The 24,328-nt window shown below is 44.8% G+C and overlaps 1 protein-coding gene across 6 annotated transcripts in view; it reads right to left on the minus strand.

The window, feature by feature from the left end:
• The window catches only part of SUSD1 (sushi domain containing 1), a 145,248-nt gene that overhangs the window by 15,375 nt on the left and 105,545 nt on the right, over positions 1 to 24,328 (minus strand). For all 6 annotated transcript variants that reach the window (XM_078374325.1, XM_035254695.3, XM_009001270.5 and 3 more), the window contains 2 exons: positions 9,990 to 10,086; positions 5,482 to 5,740 (listed from right to left, as the gene is read on the minus strand). In XM_078374325.1, coding sequence (XP_078230451.1) covers positions 5,482 to 5,740; positions 9,990 to 10,086 — 356 coding nt within the window. The remainder of the gene's footprint in view (positions 1 to 5,481; positions 5,741 to 9,989; positions 10,087 to 24,328) is intronic.

Here is a 24,328-nt window from a genome sequence, read left to right on the forward strand (position 1 = left end):
CTTTCAAATGACAGCCTTGGGCATTCTTGTCTTGATTTTATTAAATTTCTTTTTAACTTAAGCTTTAAAATTCTGAGAAAAGCTGCTGGGCGTAATGGCTCACATTCGTAATCTGTAATCCCAGCTTTGGGAGGCTGAGGTGGGCGGATCACCTGAGGTCAGGAGTCAGACACCAGCCTGGCCAACATGGTGAAACCCCATCTCTACTAAAAATACGAAACAGCCAGGCATGGTGGCGGGTGCCTTTAATTCCAGCTACTTGGGAGGCTGAGGCAGGAGAATTGCTTGAACTCAGGAGGCAGAGGTTGCAATGAGCCAAGACCACGCCATTGCACTCTAGCCCAGGCAGCAGAACAAGACTCCATCTCAAAAAAAAAAAAAAAAAAATCTGAGAAAATCTTAAAATAGCCATGAGGGTTTGAATGTGACTAACATTTGCTTTGATGCTAAGTGCAGAGATTATAAATGGAAGGTAATGTGCAAGAATAACCAGAGAAGGACATATTTCAAGACATTGGAGAATGGAAGGGACCTCAAATAGCAAGGCAGTTTGGGGGAATGGAGTATATCAAAGGAGAGAAACTGGCAGGGGCAGGTGAAGGAGGGAGCTTATTAAACTGAAATGCCTTGATTATACTTGCATTTTATAATCATGCTGGCAGTGGTGTGGAGCAAGGAGATGGGTAGAATAAGAGACAGGAAGATGAGTTCAGGTAAGAGATGACAAAGCCCAAGCAGTGCAGAAGAAGAAGAGGAAAGGATGATTTTAAACAGAATTAAGGTGATAGAACTGACATGATTTGCTGATGGTCTGGATAAGAAGGTAAGCAAGAAGGAAGAGACAAGAACTATTCACAGGTTTCTGTCTTAGCACCAGGAAGCATGGTGGTTCTATTTACTAGGACAGACACACAAAGGGAAAAACAAAATGGGGGAGTTGGAAGACTCATACTCCCCGATTTCAAAATTTACTACAAAGCCACAGTAAACAAAACAACATGGTACTGACATAAAGAACAGACATATAGACCAATGGAATAGCATAAAGAATCTAGAAATAAACCCTTGCATATATGTCAAATGATTGTTAACAAGAATGCCAGACCATTCAATGGGGAAAAGACCGTTTTTTTCAGATTTGGCACACAGGCTCACACCTGTAATCCCAGTACTTTGGGAGGCTGACATAGGAGGATCACTTGAAATCAGGAGTTTGAGACCAGCCTGGGCAACATAGGGAGACCCTATTTCTACAACTAATTTTTAAATATTAGCCAGGCGTGGTGGTGCACACCTGTAGTCCCAGCTACTTGGGAAGCTGAGGCAGGAGGATCAGGAAGATCACTTGAGCACAGGAGGTTGTGGTGGCAGTGAGCCATGATTGTACCACTGCACTCCAGCCTGGGGGACAAAGTGAGACACTGTCTCAAAAAAAAATTTTTTTTTCTACAAATGGTACTGGGAAAACTGGATATCTACATATAAAAGAATTAATGTGGAAATGGATCAAAAACCTAAATATAAGACCACAAACTATAAAACTCTTAGAAGACATGAAACCAGATTTCTCAGTGACTTCTTGGAAATGGCACCAACAGGTAATAAAAGAAAAAATAGACAGACTGAACATCATCAAAATTTAAAACTTTTATGCATCTAAGAACACTATCGACAGTAAAATACAACCCAAAGAAGGGACGAAAATATCTGCAAATCACGTATTTCACAAGGGATTACAGTAATACCCAGAGTTTATGGACAACTCTTAAAATTTAACAAAAACAAAAACAACCCATTCAAAAATGAGCAAAGGTCTTAAATACACATTTCTCTAAAGAGGATACAAATGGCTGATTAGCCTGTGAAAAGGTGGTCAACATCACTAGTCATTAGGGAAATGCAAACCAAAACCAGAATAAGATGTCATCTCATGCTGGGAGTAGTAGCTCACACCTGTAATCCCAGCACTTTGGGAAGCCAAGGTAAGTGGATCACTTGACCTCAGGAGTTCGAGACCAGCCTGGGAAACATGGCAAAATCCTGTCTCTACAAAAAGTAGAAAAGTTAGTCGGGTGTGATGGCATGCACCTGTAGTCCCATCTATTCAGGAGGCTGAGGTGAAAGGATCACCTGATCCCGGGGGGGTCAAGGCTACAGTGAGATGTGATTGAGCCACTGCACTTCAGCCTGGGCAATAGAGTGAGACCTCATCCCCCACCTCCAAAAAAAAGGTGTCACCTTGGGGCCAGATGTGGTGGCTCCTACCTGTAATCCCAGCACTTTGGGAGGCTGAGATCAGGAGATCGAGATCAGCCTGGCCAATATGGTGAAACCCCGTCTCTACTAAAAATACATAAATTCGCTGGGTGTGGAGGCAGGTACCTGCAATCCCAGCTACTCAGGAGGCTGAGGCAGGAGAATCACTTGAACCCAGGAAATAGAGGATGAGGTGAGTTGAGGTCACACCATTGCACTCCAGCCTGGGTGACAAGAGCAAAACTTCATCTTAGAAAAAAAAAAAATGTCATCTCACATCCTATCTTATAATAGGATACCAATTACAAGAAAAAATAAAACCCAGCAAGTGTTAGCAAGGACATGGACAAATTGAAACTCCTACACACTGCTGGTGGGAATGACAAATGGTAGTTCCTCAAAAAATTAAACATAGAATTATCATTTGATCAAACAATTCCACTTCCAGATATATATAGAAAAGAACTGAAAGCAGGGACTCAAACAGATATTTGTATACCAATGTTCATAGTAGCATTATTCACAATAGCCAAAAGGCAGAAAACATTCCATTATTTATCCATGGATAAATGAATAAACAAACATGGTATATTCATATTATGGAATATCGTCCAGTCTAAAAAAGGAAGGGAATTCTGACACATGCTACCACATGGGTGCACCTAAAGGACTTTAGGCTAAATGAAATAAGCCAATCAGAAAAAGAAAATACTAAATGATCCGTATATGAGGTACCTAGAGTAGTCAAATTCATGAAGACGGAAAGTAGGGCTGGGCGTGGTGGCTCATGCCTGTAATCCCAACACTTTGGGAGTCAAGCTGGGAAAATCACTTGAGTTTGGAACCAGCCTGGGCAACATGGAGAGATTCCATCTCTATAAGAAATAAAAAAAAATTAGCCAGGCATGATGGTGCACACCTGTGGTCCCAGTTAACTCAGGCAGCTGAAGCATGAATATTCGTTTGAGCCAGGGAGGTTGAGCTTGCAGTGAGCTATGATCATGTCAACTGCACTCCAGCCTGGGCAACAGAGCAAGACTCTACCTCAAAAAAAAAAAAAAAAAAAGACAGAAAGTAGAATGATGGTTGCCAAGGGCTGTGGGAAGGATGAATGGGGAGTCATTTAATGGGTATAAAGTTTGTTTTGCAAGATAAAAAGAGTTTTAGCAATTAGTTGCACAACAGTGTGAATGCACTTAATGCCACTGAACTGTACACTTTAAAATGGTTAAGGCAATTTTATATATATTTTATCACAATTGAAAATTAAAATTAAATCACTATTGATTTTATTGTAATTATCACACAAATATAGTTGAAACCCATGGGAAAGTCACTGTAATTCAAATATGTAGATTCAAATATAAATTTTTTCAAAGACCTTTCATCTTCCTTAACGTCCTAAAGAATAAGCACATATTCTTTTGTTCAGCTGCATGAAAAAGAGTACCAAGGACATCACAGGAAAGTTTCCTGTCAACTAGAATTTGTATGTGTGTATGTGTGTGTGTGTGTTTGTATGTGTGTGAGAGAGACAGACAGGGTCTCACTCTGTTACCCAGGCTGGAGTGCAATGGCATACTCTCAGCTCAGTGCAACTTCTGTCTCCCAGGCTCAAGCAATCCTCCTGCCTCAGCCTCCCAAGTAGCTATGACTATGGGCACACACCACTGTGCCTGGGTAATAAACCAGAATTCTTGTCTTAACCTCTAACTTCATTCCCTCTATTATGAACCAAATGTCTGTGCCCCTGCTCACTACCCAACCCCTGCCCCCAAATTCACATGTTGAAGCCCTAACCTACAATGCTATTTGGAGGTAGAATCTTTGGGAGAGAGATAGGTTCAGAAGAGGTTATAAGCGTGGAGCCCTCATGATGGGCTAAGTGTCCTAACAAATAAAGGAAGAGCAGTTAGAGCTCTCTCCATCCCATTCCACCCCCACCATGTGTGGACACTGTAAGAAGGCGGCTGTCCACAAGCCAGGAAGAGAGCCCTCACTAGGGAAATGAATCAGCTGGCACCTAGATCCTAGGTTTCCCAGCACAGACTGTGAGAAATAAATGTTTGTTGCCTAAGCCACCCAGTCTATCATATTTCACTTTAGCAGCCCGAGCTGACTAATATACGCTCCCCAATGAAAGTCTTAATCTAGGACAGTGGCTTTCTGAACCATCTCTAAATTTTACTCATACTGTACTGCCAGTGTTTTGTCTGTGGCTAAAAACTCCAAGTCAGGAACCCCAAGTAATTTTCTAACAAAAAGACCTTGTCTAAGCTGTAAACAGCTTTTTAGTAAGTTCAGGGCAATATATTCTGGGCTTTAACTTTCCTTTCTTTATTCCTACATATTGTCACAAAGCACTACTAGACATCTTTGCTACTTGGACAGTCTTACAAGTAACCGTTGGTTTCATAGCGAGCATGTTTATGATACATTACATTTGCATCCTACACAGAATTCAATAGAGGGTCTCAGTTTTAAATACGTGATGAACTTTACACACAAGATGACAACATACTTTTATCTCAAATTCATCAGTCAAGAGATGTTTGTATTAGTATTAATATAATCTTTCTAGTTTTCATTACCAACCAACATGAAATGACAACAAGCTTAGGGTTCTCCTAGGTCAATCATCACAGTGGTTCTTCCAGGTCTTCCATCCCTGACGGACAAATGCAGCTCCATGATATTTACTAATTATCTAATGAATATTGAGTTCCATGTCTCAGGAAAGAACCACTGCTGGAAGAACACCAGCCTTTCTAAGGACTGAGGAGGGGAAAGTGAGACCTAAGCCATAGCCGCAGAAGGGATGTAAGGGGAAAACAGGGCAGTGCTGTGCTTAATCTTCTGCTTCCCAGGAGAATGAGGGAGGCAGCAGCCTGACAGGGGTACAAGGAAGTTAACAGAGAATCTAGATGTTTTTTTCCAACTTAGACTTCAGCAGTGCAATAGAATGAGGGCATCTGTAAAGCTTAAGAGCAAAAACAAAAATCAGTCCCAATGCTGAGTCGGCAAGGTCCCCCAGGAGATTTAGAATCCCTATCATCTGTAAGGGTTTCACCTGTCCATCCTTCATAAAGGTAAAGTATTCACACACATTTTATGATTGTGACACACAGTGTCCCTCTCAAACACTGGAAAAACAAATGTTCAAACATTTAAATTTCATGCAAAGAAGAAAATACAGAGTTCACAAGCACTTGGAAGGAAAGATACCTTATTCCATTCACTTGTGATTCGTAATATAATGCAGTAATCTTTCCCTGTTTTCAAGGGTGCATTATAATATTTCCCATAGTACAGCCTGTCTCCTATAGGTATCTCCATGGCATCATCTGGAACATCTTTGGCCAGTAGTTCTGCAGCCACATATCCATCAGCATCAGAGGTGTTGCTGAAGAAGGAGGAAGTGCCTTCAGAATCACAAGAAAATGCGCTTTGGAGGACCAGGGGAAGCACTAACACCTGATATGAACTGGAAGAAAAAAGAAGTATCCATCAGACCCTTGCATGGGGAATTCATTCATTCATTCATATTTATTGAGCACTTGCTATGAGATAAGCCTCTTTCTTCTTGTTTTTGTTTTGTTTGAGAAGAGTCTCACTCTGTCACCAGGCTGGAGTGCAGTAGCACAATCTCAGCTCACTGCAACCTCTGCCTCCTGGTTTCAAGTGATTCTCCTGCTTCAGCCTCCTGAGTAGCTAGGATTACAAGAGCACACCACCACACCCAGCTAATTTTTGTATTTTTAGTAGAGACAGCGTTTCACCGTGTTGCCAGGATGGTCCTGACTTCGTGATCCTCCTGCCTTGGCCTCCCAAAGTGCTGGGATAGCAGGCATGAGCCACTGCGCCCAGTCAAGGTTAAACCTCTTTCTAGGCACTGGAGACATGACACTAGACAAGAAAAAGTCCTGGCCCATGTGGGATTTACAGTCTGATAGCTCCAACCATCATGAAATTCCAATTTGAACCTAAAGGGTTAATGCCAGATGACACAGGGCAAGGGATCTCTCCAAGTTCTGGCTGCAGAAGGATGCCAAGTACATCCTCTTTAGCTGGGAGAAGTTGTTGCACGTATCACTGCCCTGTGTGTGTGTGTCATAAAATTGACCTAATCAGTGATTTTCACGTGGGCAAATAAAGCCCAACTGTGAAAAGGGTTTAGTGGTCACATGGAGACCAAGTGCCTAGCACAGTGAATGTACTAAGTCTGGAAAAAAGGCTGCAGACAATCATGTGGTGACCTGAAACAGAGCTCATGTGATTTACATTCCCCACAGTTCATGGGCTGATACCAAAGTTCATGTGAAATAAAGGAGACGCCAAGAGTGCAAAGTCACCATCAGTTAGTTAATCTCGCCTGACAACACCCTGAAACAGCCAGAACAGTAACATGTCATGTATGCACTGCAAAAATTGTTTCCAATTGCAGACAGAAAAACGCACTAACAAACAGGTACCGTTTTCGTTATGTGTTTCACTATTTATCCCAACAAATAGAAAGCCTGGCAGTGAAAGGAAGTGTGAGAATAAAAACTCACTGAGAATGGATCATGCTTCCTTTCTAGTCCCATCTATTCGGTACTTAGCTCCTGCCTGTACTACTGTGTTTGAACATCTGCTTGTCTCTATCAGGCTTGATAGCAGGGATCTGAATGACTAACTCTTGTATTCTTACAACTCCTTGCACAGTTTTTTGGTAACCTCCACCACCAACAATGAATGCTTCTTAGGTTGAAATTTCAGAAAAGAGGAAAAGCTTACATCAGTGTGAAATATGATTAGGGTAATTTCCAAAACTCATTAGGCTATGTAATTCTATTTTACCAGTAACTTTGCACTTCCTGCTTCACATGCCTAATGCCCTGCCTATCTCCTGCTTCCTTCGAGCCTATGAATCACTAGAAAATTGGGTGTTGAATATGGAAAGTCTCCCCCCACCAGGTTTTCAAACATCCTAGGTGTCCTCAGGACCCTGGTTTTCTTTTCTCTCTCTCTCTCTCTTTCTTTCTTTTTCAAGAGGGAGTCTTGCTCTGTCACCCAGGCTGTAGTGCAGGGGCATGATCTCGGCTCACTGCAACCTTCAACTCCCAGGTTCAAGCAATTCTCCCGACTCAGCCTCCTGAGTAGCTAGGATTACAGGCACCTGCCACCATGCCTGGCTAGTTTTTTTGTATTTTTAGTAGAGATGGGGTATGGGGTTTCACCATGTTGGCCAGGCTGGTCTTGAACTCCTGACCTCAGGTGATGTGCCCGCCTCTGCCTCCCAAAGTGCTGAGATTACTAAACGTGTGAGCCACCTCACCTAGCTGAGGGTCCTGATTTTCATAAAGTCTTGGCTCACTTCCAGCCAAGGACTTTCTACAAGAGACAAAGTAAAACCTGCAGGGCAATAAGTTGTCACTACTAGTAAACAGTGCATTAAGCATCCACTGCCTCTGGGGAACACCTGTAAACAATGAACTTTCCCTGAGACTTGAAGACATCCCTACGTCATAGTCGCAGGCAAAAGTAAAAGTTGCAGCAGCTCCATGCTGTCCATAAGCACATCTTCAAATCCCTCTCATCTTTCTATGTAGGTGGTGGTGGTCAAGAGCAAGGTCAAGGCTCACGTGTTCCCATTTGGTTCTGCACATTGCTCACTAGAGGCAGCATTGACAGAGTATGAAGCAGCTCCCCAATTAGCCTGATTATAATCACCTGTGTTGCTTGATTATTATACAAATTTCCAGACCCCATCCCAGGCCTACCAAATCAAAATCTCTAGGAGCAGAGTCTGGGAATTTGCATCGCTGATAAAGCTCCCAGGTGATTCCTGTAATCTGGCAAGTAGGGAGATACAAGCATTAAGGGAGCCCAGCAACAGGCTACATCCTCTGCCCAACATCATCAAGCTCAGGAGAGAGACTCGGTCCCAAGGACCTTGCTCCATTATGTACCCCCTGACGCCGTCCCCAAACCATGCACAAAGCAGACTCAGGCCTGTCTCACACACTGGCAAAGCTGCTGCCCCCACAGCACAAATCAGGTAGTCAGGCTGAGGAAGACACCCTGCCTGCTGATAATGAGCCATGTGACATTAGAGAAACAGCTGTGGCTGTCTGGAACATGACTGTTCCGGAAGGACTTTTCTCCTCCTTTTCACCACCGCACTCCCTTGAATGACTCACAGATCTCCACTTCCTGTTTTGGAGGCGCTGGCCGACATACAGCCACAAGGGGAAACAGTCATTGGGCTTCTCTTTTTTGCATTATGTAATTATTTGACTTAACTATCACATTTGCTCTTGCAAATGCTCTCAGGAAATGACATCACAACTTCTGTTCTCTTTATAATGACAGAATTAAAATGCCTTCTGGTAAATGGTAGAGAATTAGAACAATTTATATAATGTCCATCCCTGGAAAGACCTTTGCACATTTACTGAATTTAAACGAATATAAAAGCAGGAAAACCCTAAGTTTTATTGTAAATGGATATATAGATAATATATAGATACAATGATACAATATAGATATATTGTAAATGGATATATAGATAATATATAGATACAATACAATAATACAATATAGATATATTGTAGATGGATATATAGATAATATCGCCAGACTTTGTTTTTTGTAATTTTATAATATCTCACTTTTTTTTTTGGAGATGGAGTCTCGCTGTCACCCAGGCTGTAGTGCAGTGGCATGATCTCGGCTCACTGCAACCTCCGCCTCCCAGCTTCAAGCAAATCTGTCTCAACCTCCTGAGTAGCTGGGATTACAGGCACCCACTACCACACCCAGCTAATTTTTGTATTTGTAGTAGAATGGGGTTTCACCATATTGTCCAGGCTGGTCTTGAACTCCTCACCTTGTGATCCACCCGCCTTGGCCTCCCAAAGTGCTAGGATTACAGGTATGAGCCACTGAGCCCAGCCCACTTTTTTTTTTTTTAACCTTGATTTTACTGAAGGGTCAGGAGAGACAAAGGCAGTGTTGGTTAGGTCATGTACATTGTCAGCTGCTTGACCAGGTACCGTGAGCAAGTTGTTCATCTCTCCAAGCCAACCTCAGTCTTCCTCTCTAAAAAAGGGACTGATGCTACTTTCCTAGTCCTGCCATGACCTTTGCAAATAAAACACTTAACTGAACACAGTGTAGTCCTCCAACTGAGGTAAATTAATTCCATCCTAATGCCATCTGGAATCCCAGAAGCAGTCAGTAATTATGCGGTGTCTTGCCCATACTCAATACATGAAAAGACAAAAAGATTCATCTAAATGATCTTTTCAGAAATCACTGCACAACCCCCAAGATCCGCCTTACATAAAGGGCAACATATTCTGCCTTTGGGAAATGAAACGATGCCCCTGACCTGCCATTGATAAAGGATGCACTATGAGACATGAGTGCAAAGAACAATTCTGACACGTTCTAAACATGCAACCAATGCTTGCCCAGAAACCAAAGGAATGGATTTAATTTAATTCTTGAGCTAAACTGCCCAAATGCTAGTATATGGTCCTTTAGAAGTCTCTCTATGCATTAGAAAGGATGCTGGTTGGGATTAAAGGCCAGTCTGTACCCAAGGAAACAAAACAGGCCCCAACTGCACTGTTCTAACAACTTGAGTGCAGCCACCAACACAGAAGTCTTCTCCTCACCGAAATCAAAGTTTCCAAAACACTCCACAGGGATCACTGGGCAACCATGGAGAAAGGACAGCTACTGACCTGATTGGTCCATTTCTCTCCTTGGCTTTCCTCAGTCTGAGGTGTGGTAGAGGTCCTCCACGCACCATAAAAAATTCTACTTCTGGAAGGGGAGGCTCTGAAAACATGTTGAAAAGAAGAAAAGGTGTATGATCGGAAGAGGTAAAAAGCAGGACAATAGTGGTCCTGGTGAGGGCTACTAAAAGGGAAGTTTTAATTTCAGAAGCAAGGAGCATGGTCCGTACATGCCACAACATGGATAAACATGCTAAGTGAAATACACCAGGCACAAAAGGACAGATTCTGTGTCATTCTACTTAGATGAAAAACCTAACACAGGCAAATTCATAGAGACAGAAGAGGTTGCTGGGGGTGGAGTGGGCAATGGGAATGGGAACGTATTGTTTAACAGTCACAGAGGTTCTACTTGGGGTGATGAAAAAAATTTGGAAATACACAGTCGCGATGGTTGCATAACAAGGCAAGAAACCATGTGCTTCAAGATGGTTAAAATGGCACATGCTATGTTGTGTGTGTTTTGCCACAATAAAAAGAAGTGATGAGTATGTTGCAGCACTGGCAGAGGATGGATGTGGTGGCCATTACGGTTTTCTTGGTGGGTTGATTGCCACTTGGTAGGGAAGACACACCACATCAGACTTCTATATCCTTTCTAATCACAGAGCTCTCTGTCCTTATTTCCCACTCCCAGCAACAAGATTTCCCAAATAGGTTTTCCATCAGGAAGAAAATATACTGGCTGGCTGACTACAGTGCTCTTGCACCTCACTGGTAGTTCCATTCATAATGTAAACATGCTGCCATTCTGCCTTGTGGGTAACACGCAAAGCTAGACATACCGGGCACTAACCATTCACACTAGGTGTGTTCTATATATGCCTCATCTTACTTCATCACAACAAGGCTACCAAGTGGATGGTGTTTATAAAAGCAATTGTTTGCACTCTCTCTAGGGGCTCCTACCTTAGCCCATGCAAGGTAGGAAATTCTTCCCTCTCCAAAGTATGAGGAAAAGAGCTTCCACCTGGCCCTCTCTCTCTGTGATTTGTGAAACAGCTAGTTCCCATCTGGCCCCATCCTTACTTTTTTCTTTTTCTTTTCCTTTTTTTTGGGGGGGGTGGAATGGGGGTTACCTGGATGCAGGACAGGTGATTTCCCACCTCCTAGTCCCACTGTCCATCTCTAAGCAAACCTGAGTCAAAGTAAGCCTGAAGCCTGGTCCACATTTGCCCTGTAGCCGGGGTTCCCAACCCCCAGATGGTGGACCGGAACCAGGCCACACAGCAGAAGGTGAGCAGTGGATGGGCGAGCATGCCCGCCTGAGCTCCACCTCCATCAGATCAGCAGCAGCATTAGATTCTCATAAGAGCATGAATCATACTGTAAACTGTGCATGGGAAGGACCTAGGTTGCACACTTCTTATGAGAATCTAATGCCTGATGATCTGAGGTGGAACTATTTTATCCTGAAACCATCCCCCAACCCACCCTGGCCCATGGAAAAATTGTCTCTAGAGAAACCAGTCCCTGGTGCCAATAAGGTTGGATAACACTACTCTATAGCTTCACCTTCCCCATAGGTGGGGCACAAAGTGTAGGTATGGGAGGAAGTTCCAGAAGCTTCATTTTGGCCAGGCGTGGTGGATCATGCCTGTAATCCCAGCACTTTGGGAGGCCGATGCAGGCAGATCACCTGAGGTCAGGAGTCTGAGATCAGCCTGGCCAACATGGTGAGACCCTGTCTCTACTAAAAATGCAAAAATTAGCCAGGTGTGGTGGCCTGCACCTGAAGTCCCAGCTACTTGGGAAGCTGAGGCAGGAGAATCACTTGGACCCAGGAGGCAGAGGTTGCAGTGAGCTGGGATCACACCACTGCACTCCAGCCTGGGTGACAGAGACTCTGTCTCAAAAAAAAAGAAGCTCAGGCCCAAACCAGTTTTACCAGCAATAAAACTTTGATCCCTCTCTTACTCTTGTGAACCTTCTTCAATTTCCCCAGAGGTAGAACAAGTACAGCTGTCATCTTAGAAAATCTCATTTTATAGATAAGGAAACTGATACATGAAGAGATTGTTACTTGTCCAAGGGCACAAGTAGTAGAGCCAGAATGTGAACTCATGCTCTGCTACGCACCTCTCTCATTCACCCTGGGGTATCTTCAACATTTGGTTCTACCAATTGATCCAGCAAATTTTCATCACCTTTGAGTGAACTAATAAACTCTACTTTAAAAACACTGGCCAGGGGCAGTGGCTCACACCTGTAATCCCAACACTTTGGGAGGCAGAGGCAGGCGTATCACTTGAGGTCAGGAGTTCAAGCCTAGCCTGGCCAATGTGGTGAAACTCTGTCTCTACTAAAAAATATAAAAATTAGCCAGGCGCGGTGGCACACACCTGTAATCCCAGCTACTCAGGAGTCTGAGGCAGGAGAATTGCTTGAAGCTGGGAGGAGGAAGCTGCAGTGAGCCAAGATTGTGCCACTGTACTCCAGCCTGGGTGAAAAAGTGAAACTCCATCTCAAAAAACAAAAATAAAAACACTGAATCCCCAAAGATTTTATAAACACAACAACTCCAAGAAAACGATCCATTTGCCACAATTACTGCAGAGTTAGAGGTCTACCCAATGCGGTTCATATCAGAGAAGCTAGACCATCGTTAAACCGCAGAAATAATCCCGATGATGTAGTGGGTAGGAACACGGGACCTGGGTGGCTATCCTGGTTCTACCACTTACACCTCCAGCAGCCTCATCTGTTAAACAGGGGTAAAAATAATCTCCACCTCATAGGTCTGTTGAGGGAATTAGTAAGTCAATTAATAATGATTAACCATCACAGTTAATGAATCAACACAAGTAAAGATAATAAAACAGTGCCTGGAACACAGCAACCCTCAGCACCTGTTGGCATCCGTCTAATATCACTTGAGCTACTAGTTGCCAATTCTATGCTAGGAACTTTGCCTCTGCTCTTTCATCAAATCCTCACAGCAGCTCTGTGTGACAATCATCTCTATCTTGTCAGTGAGGAAATCAAGGCTCTAGCCAGCTGAGTCACACCACTAGAAGACGGCTGGCCGAGCCAAGCGTAACACTCAGGGTAACTGGACTCCAAAGTCTCCTTTGCTTGCCAGCCTCTGACAATACTTGCGTTCACTTTGCCTGAGATTAAACCATGACCTACAAGTAGAAACCTGGAATTACAAATCCCTGTGGAATGAGAGACCTCTGTGCCATCCCCAGCCTGAGACGGTAAAGAACAGAGCTTGGGGGTCCTGAGGGTGTCAAACACCAAGGATCTCTCAGTTAGCAGATGTTCAAAGGGAAGGAATGAGTCGAAAAGAAAGGACCCCAGGGGGAGGCCATAGGGACAGGTTTAACTCCTTCCCAGCTTGAGCACACAGGAAATGTAATTCAGGGGACTGTGACTTGTAATACAGAAAGAGGGTTCCCTACAGGACGGGGGGCAGCAACAGAAGCCAGACAAAAGAGGCAGTGTCCCTAAGTCAGGGCTGGAAAGCATTCTGCCGAATGAACAGGTACTTGCAAGAGAATAAACCTGGAAGAGACCAAGGAAAGCTGCAACCCTGTAATTGCAAAACTCCCAAAGATGAGACACCCTGTGCCTGAGATTCTCTGAGTCCATATATGTTGTCTTTTCATATGTTACATACTTTGTATGTGCTCAGCACCCCTTTTTCTGTGGAGAGCAGCCTTTCCCCTTCCCATATGGTTCTTACGGGGCCAGCATTCCCAGTACTCCAAATCCCCACTGGCCCAGGGCCCAGTGATCATGGGATTGCCATTCCCCAGTCAGAAGATGGGTCAAAAAGAATGATCTGTTTAACTTTAGGAGATTGAAGGCTTGGGTTTTTTATTGTTTATTTGGTTTTTTGGGTTTTTTTTTTGAGATGGAGTCTTGCTTGTTGCCCAGGCTGGAGTGCAGTGACACCACCTTGGCTCACTGCAACCTCTGCCTCCCAGGTTCAAGCGAATTCTCCTGCCTCAACCTCCTGAGTAGCTGGGACTACAGGCATGCACCACCATGCCCTGCTAATTTTTGTATTTTTAGTAGAGACGGAGTTTCACCATGTTGCCCAGGCTGGTCTCAGACTCCTGACCTCAGGTGATCTGTCTGCATCGGCCTTCCCAAAGTGTTGGGATTACAGGCATGAGCCACCACACCCAGCCTAGGAGATTGGAGGGTTTCATTCTTCTTTTTAGATTGTAGCTGTAAGTACCAGGTAGGCCAACCTCCCAGGTCTGCCTGGAAAAGTCTGGCAGAAAGAGGGACTCATGGCTGGATGAGCGACGGGGCTGTGGTGACACTACGTGAGGCTGGAGCTTGCCGTGCTCCAAGCAAGATCCCTCCCTGGCCTTCCCAGTTCTGCTATCCCACAAATTCCACATGCTTAAGCTGGTTGGAGTTGGGTTTCTCTTACTGGCAACCAGAAGAGCCCTGGCTATAGAATGCATCCAGTGCCCTGGTATTCTGTGGAAGGGCAGAGCCCTCAGCTGTGTACTGGCAGGAACTCTGGTGCTAGGCCAAGTGGACACGATAGGGAAGCAGTCCTTATGCATCTGCATGAGAAGAACTGCTGTGAATTCCAGGCCCATCCTAAACCCCTTGGGTGACGGAGACAGTGAGGACAGCAGGAAGAAATGCCTTAAGGACTCCCTTCAGACTCTAGACTAAACCACTTCTCCTTCAAAGTCTATCACTGCATCAGCTCAGTGGGGCAAGGGAGGAAAGGCATGATGGAAGGAAAGAGAAAGAGATTATTTTTAAAATACATATAAATGCCTCTCCGCCACCCACCACCCTAGCCCCGAACCTTGCCACTGTGAAATGAAGGACTCTGAGGCCAAAATAGATGCTCACGACTGTATTTACCAGATTAGAAAATAGCTTTGGCGTAGAAACCCTCAATCTCAAGTTATAATAAATAAAAACTTAGACGTGCCTAGACCTTGATGGTTTTTAAAGCTCTGCCATATAGATCATTCATGTATCTGCTTTCAACAAACACCCACTAGCTACCTCTGCCTCAGGCTCTGTGCTAGGCTGGGGGAGGCAAGCATGGAAGACATGGTTTCTGTTTTCCAGGAGCTTGGAGTCTGATTGTGGAGATAGTTTGGAAAAGTGGTGCTCAGAGCTGTAATGGAGTTATACACAGGGTACTGTGGGATGTGAGGAGGAACGTCTGACTGAAGGCAGGGAGGTGAGCCTACCAAACACAGAAATAGACATCTGCAGAGGCATGAGGGGGCGGTGGGGACGGATGGAACTGCATGGAGTTCCTGGCTGAAAAGATGAGGTCTGGCAGAGTAGAAATAGGTGGTCAAGTTAGAGGGGTAGGTGTGGGTCAGATCTGAGAGATCTGAGGTTCCAGAGGTAACGAGAAACCGTTTAAAGATTTTTAACAGGCTGGGTGCTGTAGCTCATGCCTATAATCCCAGCATTCTGGGAGGTTGAGGCAGGCAGATCATTTGAGGCCAGGAGCTTGGGGAACATGGCAAAACCTTGCCTCTACAAAAAATTTTTTTAATTACCCAAGCACAGTGGTGCACACATGTGATCCCAGCTAATCGGGAGGCTGAGGTGGGAGGATTGCTTGAGCCTAGGAGGCGGAGGTTGCAGTGAGCCCAGATCACACCACTGTACTCCAGCCTAGGCAGCAGCTAGACCTTGTCTCAAAAAAAAAAAAATTTTTTTTTAGCAAAGCTGCACTTCAAATACAGGATTTAGAGAGCTGATCGAGGGATGAATAGAAAAAAAAGCCAAAACACAGTTTGCCTAATAACTAGGTCAGAAGTGCTTGAGGTCTGCTGCAAGTGAGGACACTGAGAATAAAGAAGAGGGGACAAATGGAAGGCTTGCTCAGGGAGAGATGGCAGGAATCTGGCAGCTGAGTCCACGGTGATGTCATTTACCAAGTCTGGGGGAAGACAAGAAGTGGTCCACCTCTAGATTTGCTCAGGTGGAAGTATGTGAGGAATCCTCCAGCAGGCAGTCAGAAACAGAGGTCTGGAGCCTAGGACCAAACCCTGTGGTGGAGAGGCAGAGGCAGCTCACCTGGAGGAGTGAACCTGGCCACCAGGGAGACGGCATCCAAGTGTCTGAGGAGAGATGGGGGCCAAGGGCGGACCACCGAGAAACTCAGGCTTTAAGACCAGGTGGAAGAGTAAGAGAACTTTGCGGCCTTTATGAAACAGTGTTAAATCCGGAATTTGTCCCAGAGTCTCTTAGACGCTGCAATACGGATCATGTTTTTCCTAAACCTGTGGGATTGCCAGGCACCCCAGGTCACCTGGAAGAGCCTCACATCACTCATTTGTTGAAATAATAGTCTATGTTATTTTCAAAAGCAGTCCAGAGAGAGATTCCTGAAGATGCACCTGAGAAGACAACAGCTGGATTCCAGTGGCAGGGCCAGGGTGGAAGAGGAGAGGAAAAGCCCCACCCCACCACATCCCCCCCACCAGCTACCCCTTCCCCTTTGAGAACTAACTGCCCTCAGGCCCTTTGCTATCACTGAAATGCCCTTTCATTTGTGATGTTTTGTTGTCACAGGAAAATTAACTTTTTTTTTTTAATCACATATTGCCTCTTTTCAGCCCAGGTAGAGATTAACTGGTTACTCTTTTCTGCATAAGAATCCCCCCACCCCAGGCTCTTTTAAGTTACTCCTCTTTGTTCTTCTCCAAGAGTAATAACTGTAGTTCCTCTGATCTCTTGGCTAACATTTTTTTTAACCACCCAGGAGCAGCAGAACAAAGTGCTCACTGAGCTCAGAAGAGGCAACTGCAGACTGAGCAGGAAAGCCATCCCCTACTTAATCCAGGTGACGTCACTCTTTCCCAATCTAGGGTCACAGCTTTCAAGGCACCACGGTCATCTGGTGGATTCAATCAACATGTGACTTTGAGACTGTTTTCAGCTTTGTTTGCCTAAGGCCTTTCCATCTTCTACTTTATTTTATTATTTTTTCTGAGATGGAATTTCACTCTTATCGCCCAGGCTGAGTGCAATGGCATGATCTCGGCTCACTGCAACCTCCACTTTCTGGGTTTAGGTGATTCTCCTACCTCCGCCTCCCAAGTGGCTGGGATTACAGGCTTCCACCACCAGACCCAGCTAATTTTTGTATTTTCAGTAGAGACGGGGTTTTACCATGTTGGTCAGGCTGGTCTCGAACTCCTGACCTCAGGTGATTCCACCTGCCTGGACTCCAAAAGTGCTGGGCTTACAGGCATGAGCCACCGTGCCTGGCCCCCGCCTTATATTTTAAACAGTCTACCTTTTCTCTCTAACGTACAAGCCTAAACCTCATCAGGCTGGTTCTCAGCACATTTTGAGGTTGAATAAGCTTGATTTTCAGCTGAATTTTCCAAGGTGCTCTTCCTTGTCTACCCAACTGAGATCCTGGGCAAACCTGCTCTCCTTTCCATCGCCTCATTACTGATTTAAACTGAATTAGATCCAAGGCAAGAAATGGGTGCTGCCAGTGCTGGAAAGTATAGTTCTTTCACCCTGGGTGTGTGAGATGGGAGAGGAACCAGAGGAGAAACCTTCATTCCCATTCTCAGATGTCAGCAATATCCATCCTCTGCTAGAAGCAAATGACAAAGGAAATTCCCACATGGGGGGAAATGTGGGGAAAAGTAATGAAGGAGAACTTGGCTTTGCAAAAAAAAAATATTAAATGTATCATAAAATTACAACAATTGAAATAGTAAAGTACATGCACAGGACAGACGAAGCAATGAAAAAAAGCTAGACAGTCTAGAAAGAGACCCAAATAAATGTACCAGGTGAGTCCGTGGTGATGTCAACATTTCACCACATCAACATGGATGGTCAACATTTCAAAGGTAATAAGAAACTGGCTTACAGCTGGGGAGAAAAATTATCATGTAAATGTAGCCTTCTATCACACATCAAAATAAATTCCAAATGAACCTAAACTAAATTGAAGGGAACAGAAAAAATAGTAGCTTCCACCACAAGTCATCAGCTAGATAGATCTTCTCTATCAGTAAAGTTATGAGACTTGACCTTCCAAGGAGAAGAAACCAATTTCTTTTCAGCTGTACATCCTCAGTAAGCAGCACAGGTCTTTGTACATAACTACTCAAAAAATATTTGCTGGTGGCTTCTCAAGAAATTTTTTTTTTTTTTTTGAGACAGAGTTTTGCTCTGTTGCCCAGGCTGGAGTGCAGTGGCACAATCTCTGCTCACTGCAACCTCTGCCTCCCAGGTTCAAGGGATTCTCCTGCCTCAGCCTCCCAGGTATATAGGCACCCACTGCCACACCCAGCAAATTTTTGCATGTTTAGTAGAGAGGGGTTTCACCATGTTGGCCAGGCTGGTCTCGAACTCCTGATCTCAAGTGATCCACCCGCCTTGGCTTCCCAAAGTGCTGGGATGGGATTACAGGCATGAACCACCATGCCTGACCAAGCCATGTCCTTTTTAACAAATACAAGTAAATAAATATTTGCTAAATTAAATTGTTATATCTCAGTGTGCCCCTCCCCCACTCCCAACACACACAGAAACTCTGGTTTTCAGGCTTCTGATCTAAGAAAATCTTGTCATGCACATTTCATAAATGCTAAAGTTGGCCGGGATTCAGAAGCTAGTAGCAAGAGGGGCTGGGGAGACACTCATCTTCACACAGCCATTTACTTGGGGGCTGGGAGTTTGTTTTGAAGCTAGAAAGCAGTTGGGAGCTTTCTGGGAATGAGAGAAATAGGTGGGCTGTGGAAGCATAGAAGGGCAAACGTGCCTCTCCCAGCGTGACCTAATGTTCGGGCTTCAGATATCCAAAGAGCCTGTGTCCACGGAAGACTCGGAAAGGAAACAGCTGCCATGAAGGCCAGTCCTTCTTCTGACCTGTGGTGCCGCTTCAGCCCCCTGGAAGCCAGGGGGACCCCCAGGGATAAGTGTGGTACCCTGGAACCAGCTAGAGGGGATGGGTTTCTCACTGAGGACACAGGGGTACAGCATCCTTGGATGGTTTGTGGGTAACCAACCATGAAAGAGAAGCCTCGGTAAAAGAAATCAAGATACTTGGTCCAGCTCAGTCTTCCCTGAGAACGTCCAGTATTGGAGGGTGGTGTCAGAGGCAGGGGCAGGGTGGTGTCAGGGGCAGTCCTGGCTGAAGCTCCCTGATAAAGCGACAATGTGATAAATGCCTGGGACACACCTTTGTTTTCCATTGTTTTTCTAACCCTCTGAAAAAGTACCTTCCTTTTTCTTGTTATGAATACAATGAGAGATGGGAAGTTTCTCAAAGAATTTGCCAGCCTTGGTACTGAAGACATGGGAAGAAATCATTTCCTTTTCATCTTTTCTTCCCTTTGCTCCTCCAGCATGCTTGGTTCCATAGTAAACATTTCACATCAAATGATCACCGTGTTCTATAAGACAAGTGGTCTGGTTTATCTCCACATTTATGTAGTATTGGCTTTCTCACACACTCTCTCTCTTTCTACCCCTCATCCCCCTCTCTCTTCCCTCTCTGGTTTCCTCTATATTTTATCTCTATAAGAAAATGTTGCCTACAAGCTTTTGGACTTAGCAAGAAAATAGCATACTCACCTGGGCAGTGGCTCACGCCTGTAATCCCAGCACTTTGAGAGGCTGGCACTTGAGGTCAGGAGTTCAAGACTGACCAGCCTGGACAACATGGCAAAACCTCATCTCTACTAAAAATATATGTTTTTTAAATTAGACCTGGTGGTGCATGCCTGTAATCCCAGCTACTTGGGAGGCTGAAGCATGAGAATCGCTTGAACCTGGGAGGTGGAGGTTGCAGTGAGCAAAGGTCATGCCAATGTAACTGCAGCCTGGGCAACAGAGCAAGACTCAGTCACACACAAAAAAAGGAAAAAACGGAAACAAAAAGAGGCCAGTGCAGTGGCTCATGCCTGTAATCCCAGCACCTTGAGAGGCAAAGGCAGGCAGATCACTTAAGGCCAGGAGTTCAAGATCAGCCTGGCCAACATGGTGAAACCCCATCTCCACTAAAAATACAAAATTAGTCCAGGCATGGTGGCTCATGCCTGTAATCCCAGCACTTTGGAAGGTTAAGGGGGGTGATCACCTGAGATCAGGAGTTCAAAACCAGGCTGGCCAACATAACAAAACCTCACTTCTACTAAAAATACAAAAAGTAACTGGGTGTGATGGTATGCGCCTGTAGTCCCAGCTACTTGGGAGGCTGGGGCAGGAGAATTACTTGAACCCAGGAGGCAGAGGTTGCAGTGAGCTGAGATCACAGTGTTGCACTCCAGCCTGGGTGACAGAATGAAACTCAGTCTCACAAAAGAAAAAAAATACAAAATTAGCTGGGCGTGGTGGCACACACCTGTAATTCCAGCTACTTGGGAGGCTGAGGTATGAGAATCACTTGAACTTAGGAGGTGGAGGTTGCAGTGAGCCAAGATTACACCACTGCACTCCAGCCGGGGCAACAGAGTGAAATTCTGTCAAAAAAAAAAGGAAGAAGGAAGGAAGGAAGAAAGGAAGGAAGGAAGGAAGGAAGGAAGGAGGGAGGGAGGGAGGGAGGGAGGGAGGGAGGGAGGGAGGGAAGGAAGGAAGGAAGGAAGGAAGGAAGGAAGGAAGGAAGGAAGGAAGGAAGGAAGGAAGGAAGGAGGGAAGGAGGGAGGGAGGGAGGGAGGGAGGGAGGGAGGGAGGGAGGGAGGAAGGGCAAATAGCACACCTGATATATGGATGCTCTTCTGACACTTTGGGGCCTGCATCAAGAATGAAAGTTTGTTCCTCACCCGTCCTAAAGGGGATATGTGCAGTGGGGCTGTCCTTAAGAATTCAGTTCGATGCACCCTCTGCAGCCTATCAGCCAAGAGTGAGAAACAGCACGAGGCCACAGTTCCATCTCACCTACCCCCTCGCCAGCCCCTGGTTTCCTGCATTCACCCAAACACTTGCCCCTGTCCCTCAACATTCCTAGAACCTTCACTGTCCTCTGAGGTCAGCAATGTATTTAAAGCACTTGTTTTCATCCTGTTCCCATCAGTAAGATTTAAGGTAAGACAATCAGAAGGGAAATTCCACTCTCTTTCCTTCTGGGAAATGAGCGGCTACATTGTCCAGACCCAAATCCTTAGCCTATCATTTCTGCCAAAATCCAAAAGTTCATGATTTCACTGAAATAAGGCCACACGCATCTTAGGCAACCACGAGTACCTCTTCACATCAACTCGCGAGCTTCCCTTTTTCCCCTCCTTTTATAAGAAAGGGATTGGGGTTTTTTGTTTTTTTTTTTAACTCTTTCACAAGATCTAAGCAACTTGATTTTTGTGTGTGTGCTTTTTTAACATTACAAATCCTTTAAAGTGGGTAGAGTTGGAAAATATTCATCTCAATGAACATTAAACAGCTCAACAATGTCCCCTGCTGGCCATGAGCATAGAGAGAAAGAACTTGAGCCACTAAGGCTCTATTCCAGCCTGCAAAACAAGGTAGGAATAAGTGTCTCAAGATGAAACCTTCTACCCTCTACTCAAAAAATATGCAGTGGTCATTCAAACCAGAAAAGCACAGCATCCGAATCTGATAAAGACCACAGAGTACGAAATGAAGACAAAATCACTATTCATTTTAGTAAGTCACCATGGAAAGAAATCCCGAAATTGATTTGTCTCTCCAGCCCAAAATGTGGGGAATTCTTTTCGGTTGCAAGTATTCATTGACTAACCAGACATCTCCTCGATATCAATACTACCCACAGGCTTTTGTTTTAAAATTTGGGGCTGTTATGTTATCTATTGGTACCGTTCTTACTCATTGAGGATTTAATGTAAAACATACGAACAACAATCACTGTCTTCAAGAAGCTCCTGTTTTAGTAGGAGAGAAAGAAAATGAACAAAAGAACAAAAAGTTTTTAGAAAACAAGCTCTAGGCTGGGCACAGCGACTCATGCCTATAATCTCAGCACTTTGGGAGGCCAAGGAGGGAGGATCACTTGAATCCAGAAGTTCAAGACCAGCCTGGGCAACATAGGGACCCTCATCTCTATTTAAAAAAGAATCTTTTTTAATTAGCCAGACATAGTGGTGTACACCTATAGTCCCAGCTACTCAGGAGGCTGAGGCAGGAGGATTGCTATAGGCCGGGGGTTCAAGGCTGCAGTGATTTTGATTGCACCACTGCACTCCAGCACCTGGGTAACAGACTAAGACTCTGTCTCTAAAAAATAATAATTAATAATTTTTTTAAAAAGCTCCGTGAAGAAATTCAAGCAGGGATACAGAGTAATAGCATGGAAATGTGATGGCATTTGTGCAGACACCGGAACAATTATGAAGAAGCCATATATTGACAGTGCCCCAGGAAGTGTGAACTGCCGATGGAAAAGTCTGGATCTTGAAAATCCTTTGACCCAGTTAAGGAACTGCAAGAAGGCCAGGGAGACAGCTGATGCTTAATGGGAAAGGAGGAGGACAGGGGGAGATGAATTAGAAGTAGGCAGGGGCCAGATGACATGCTCCATGGTGAGGAACTTGGATTCCATTCTAACTTTAATGGAAACTCACTGGAGAGTTTTGACCTGGTGCTGACATGTTCTCAAATGCATTTTTAAAAGATCACTCTGAGTGCTGAGTGATCTTTTTAAAGTTATGGTGAAGACAAAGACTGGAGTCCAGGGTGGGAGGTGTCATAGGCAAGAGGAAACCAGTTTGAAAACTACAGCAGGAGTCCAAATAAGAGGCTGCTGTCTTGGATTAGGGTAGTTGTGGAAAAGGCACAGGTGGGGAGAAGTGGTTGAATTCAGGACATATTTCAGACAGCAAGCCAACAGGGCTTGTTGACGGATTAGAAATTTGGGGATGGGACAGAACCAATTAGGACTCATTTTTGGCCTGAACAATTGGGTGAACAGGAATGCCAATAATAGACAGAGACAGAGAAGCCTGGTGGAAAATAGATTTGGGGGTGAGGGCAGAGGTGAGAAACCACAAGTTCCATTTGATTTGCCTGTTAGATGTTCAATAGCCATGTGTAGAGAAGATGGGTGGATATAGGAGTCTGGTGCTCGAAGGAGAGGCTGGGACTGGAAATTTATCTTTGGAAATCCTCTGCATATAGGTAATATTTATAGCCATGAGACCGATTGAGATCACCTAAGCAGAAGGGGCAGATAATGAAGAAAAGGAGACTAAAGAAGGATCATAAAAGTAGATGGAGCTAGCAAAGAAGACTGAGAGCCGACAGCAAGATAGAAGGAACCAAATCCAAGGGAGAGGGGGTTTCAAGAGGGAGGGAGTGTCAATGCTATCAAGAAAATCAGGTAAGAACAAAACTTGGCCAGGCATGGGGGCTCACGCCTGTAATCTCAGCACTTTGAGAGGCTGAAGCAGGAGGATCATGAGGTCAAGAGATCAAGACTATCCTGGCCAACAGGTTGAAACCCCATCTCTACTAAAAATACAAAAATTAGCTGGGCGTGGTGGCACATGCCTGTAGTCCCAGCTACTCAGGAGGCTGAGGCAGGAGAATCACTTGAACCCAGGAGGCAGAGGTTGCAGTGAGCCAGGATTACGCCACTGCACTCCAGCCTGGCGACAGAGCAAGACCCCATCTCAAACAACAACAACAACAACAACAAACAGGCCATTGGATTTGGCAAGATGGGATCAAACAAACAGCCTTTCAGTAAGGCAATGAAGACCTATGCTTCCTAAGTGGGATGAGTGAAAGCAGGAACAGGAGGTAAGCATGTGGAGCCTACAGAACGGCCATTTCTTCCAAGGAGTTTTCATAGAAAGGGGTGGAGAGAAGACAAAGTAGCTGAAGACAAATACAAGCTCAAAGAAGTTCTGTTCATTTTTTCTTTCTTTTCATTAATAAGGGAGATGTTGCAACATGCTAGGCAGTGCTGGGGATAATTCTACACTGAGGGGAAGTGCTGATCAGAGAAGAAGGGATGGGATCTAATAATGCACAAGCTGGGGTATGGAAGCCTTTCACGGGAGCAGGAACAGGAGGGGAGGCAGAACATACGAGATAAAGGGAGGAATGGCAGGGTTGAGGGTGGGAAGCCCTCACCTAACTACTTCTAATTTCTCAGTGAGATAAGAATCAAGAAGCTAATACACTTCGTATTTGCTCAGAGCATGTGTGAAGTGGGGATCACAGATGTGAAGAGGGAGGAGAAAAGGAGTGGAAAATGAATTTATTGGGAACCTATAGCGGGATTGCAATCACAGTTCCCTGATAGGAATCTATACTTTTTTTTTTTTTTGAGACAGAGTTTTGCTCTTGTTGCCTAGGCTGGTGTGTAGTGGCACGATCTCAGCTCGTTG

The sequence above is a fragment of the Callithrix jacchus genome, chromosome 1, assembly GCF_049354715.1.
Source record: "Callithrix jacchus isolate 240 chromosome 1, calJac240_pri, whole genome shotgun sequence".
NCBI classification, from domain to species: Eukaryota; Metazoa; Chordata; class Mammalia; order Primates; family Cebidae; genus Callithrix; species Callithrix jacchus.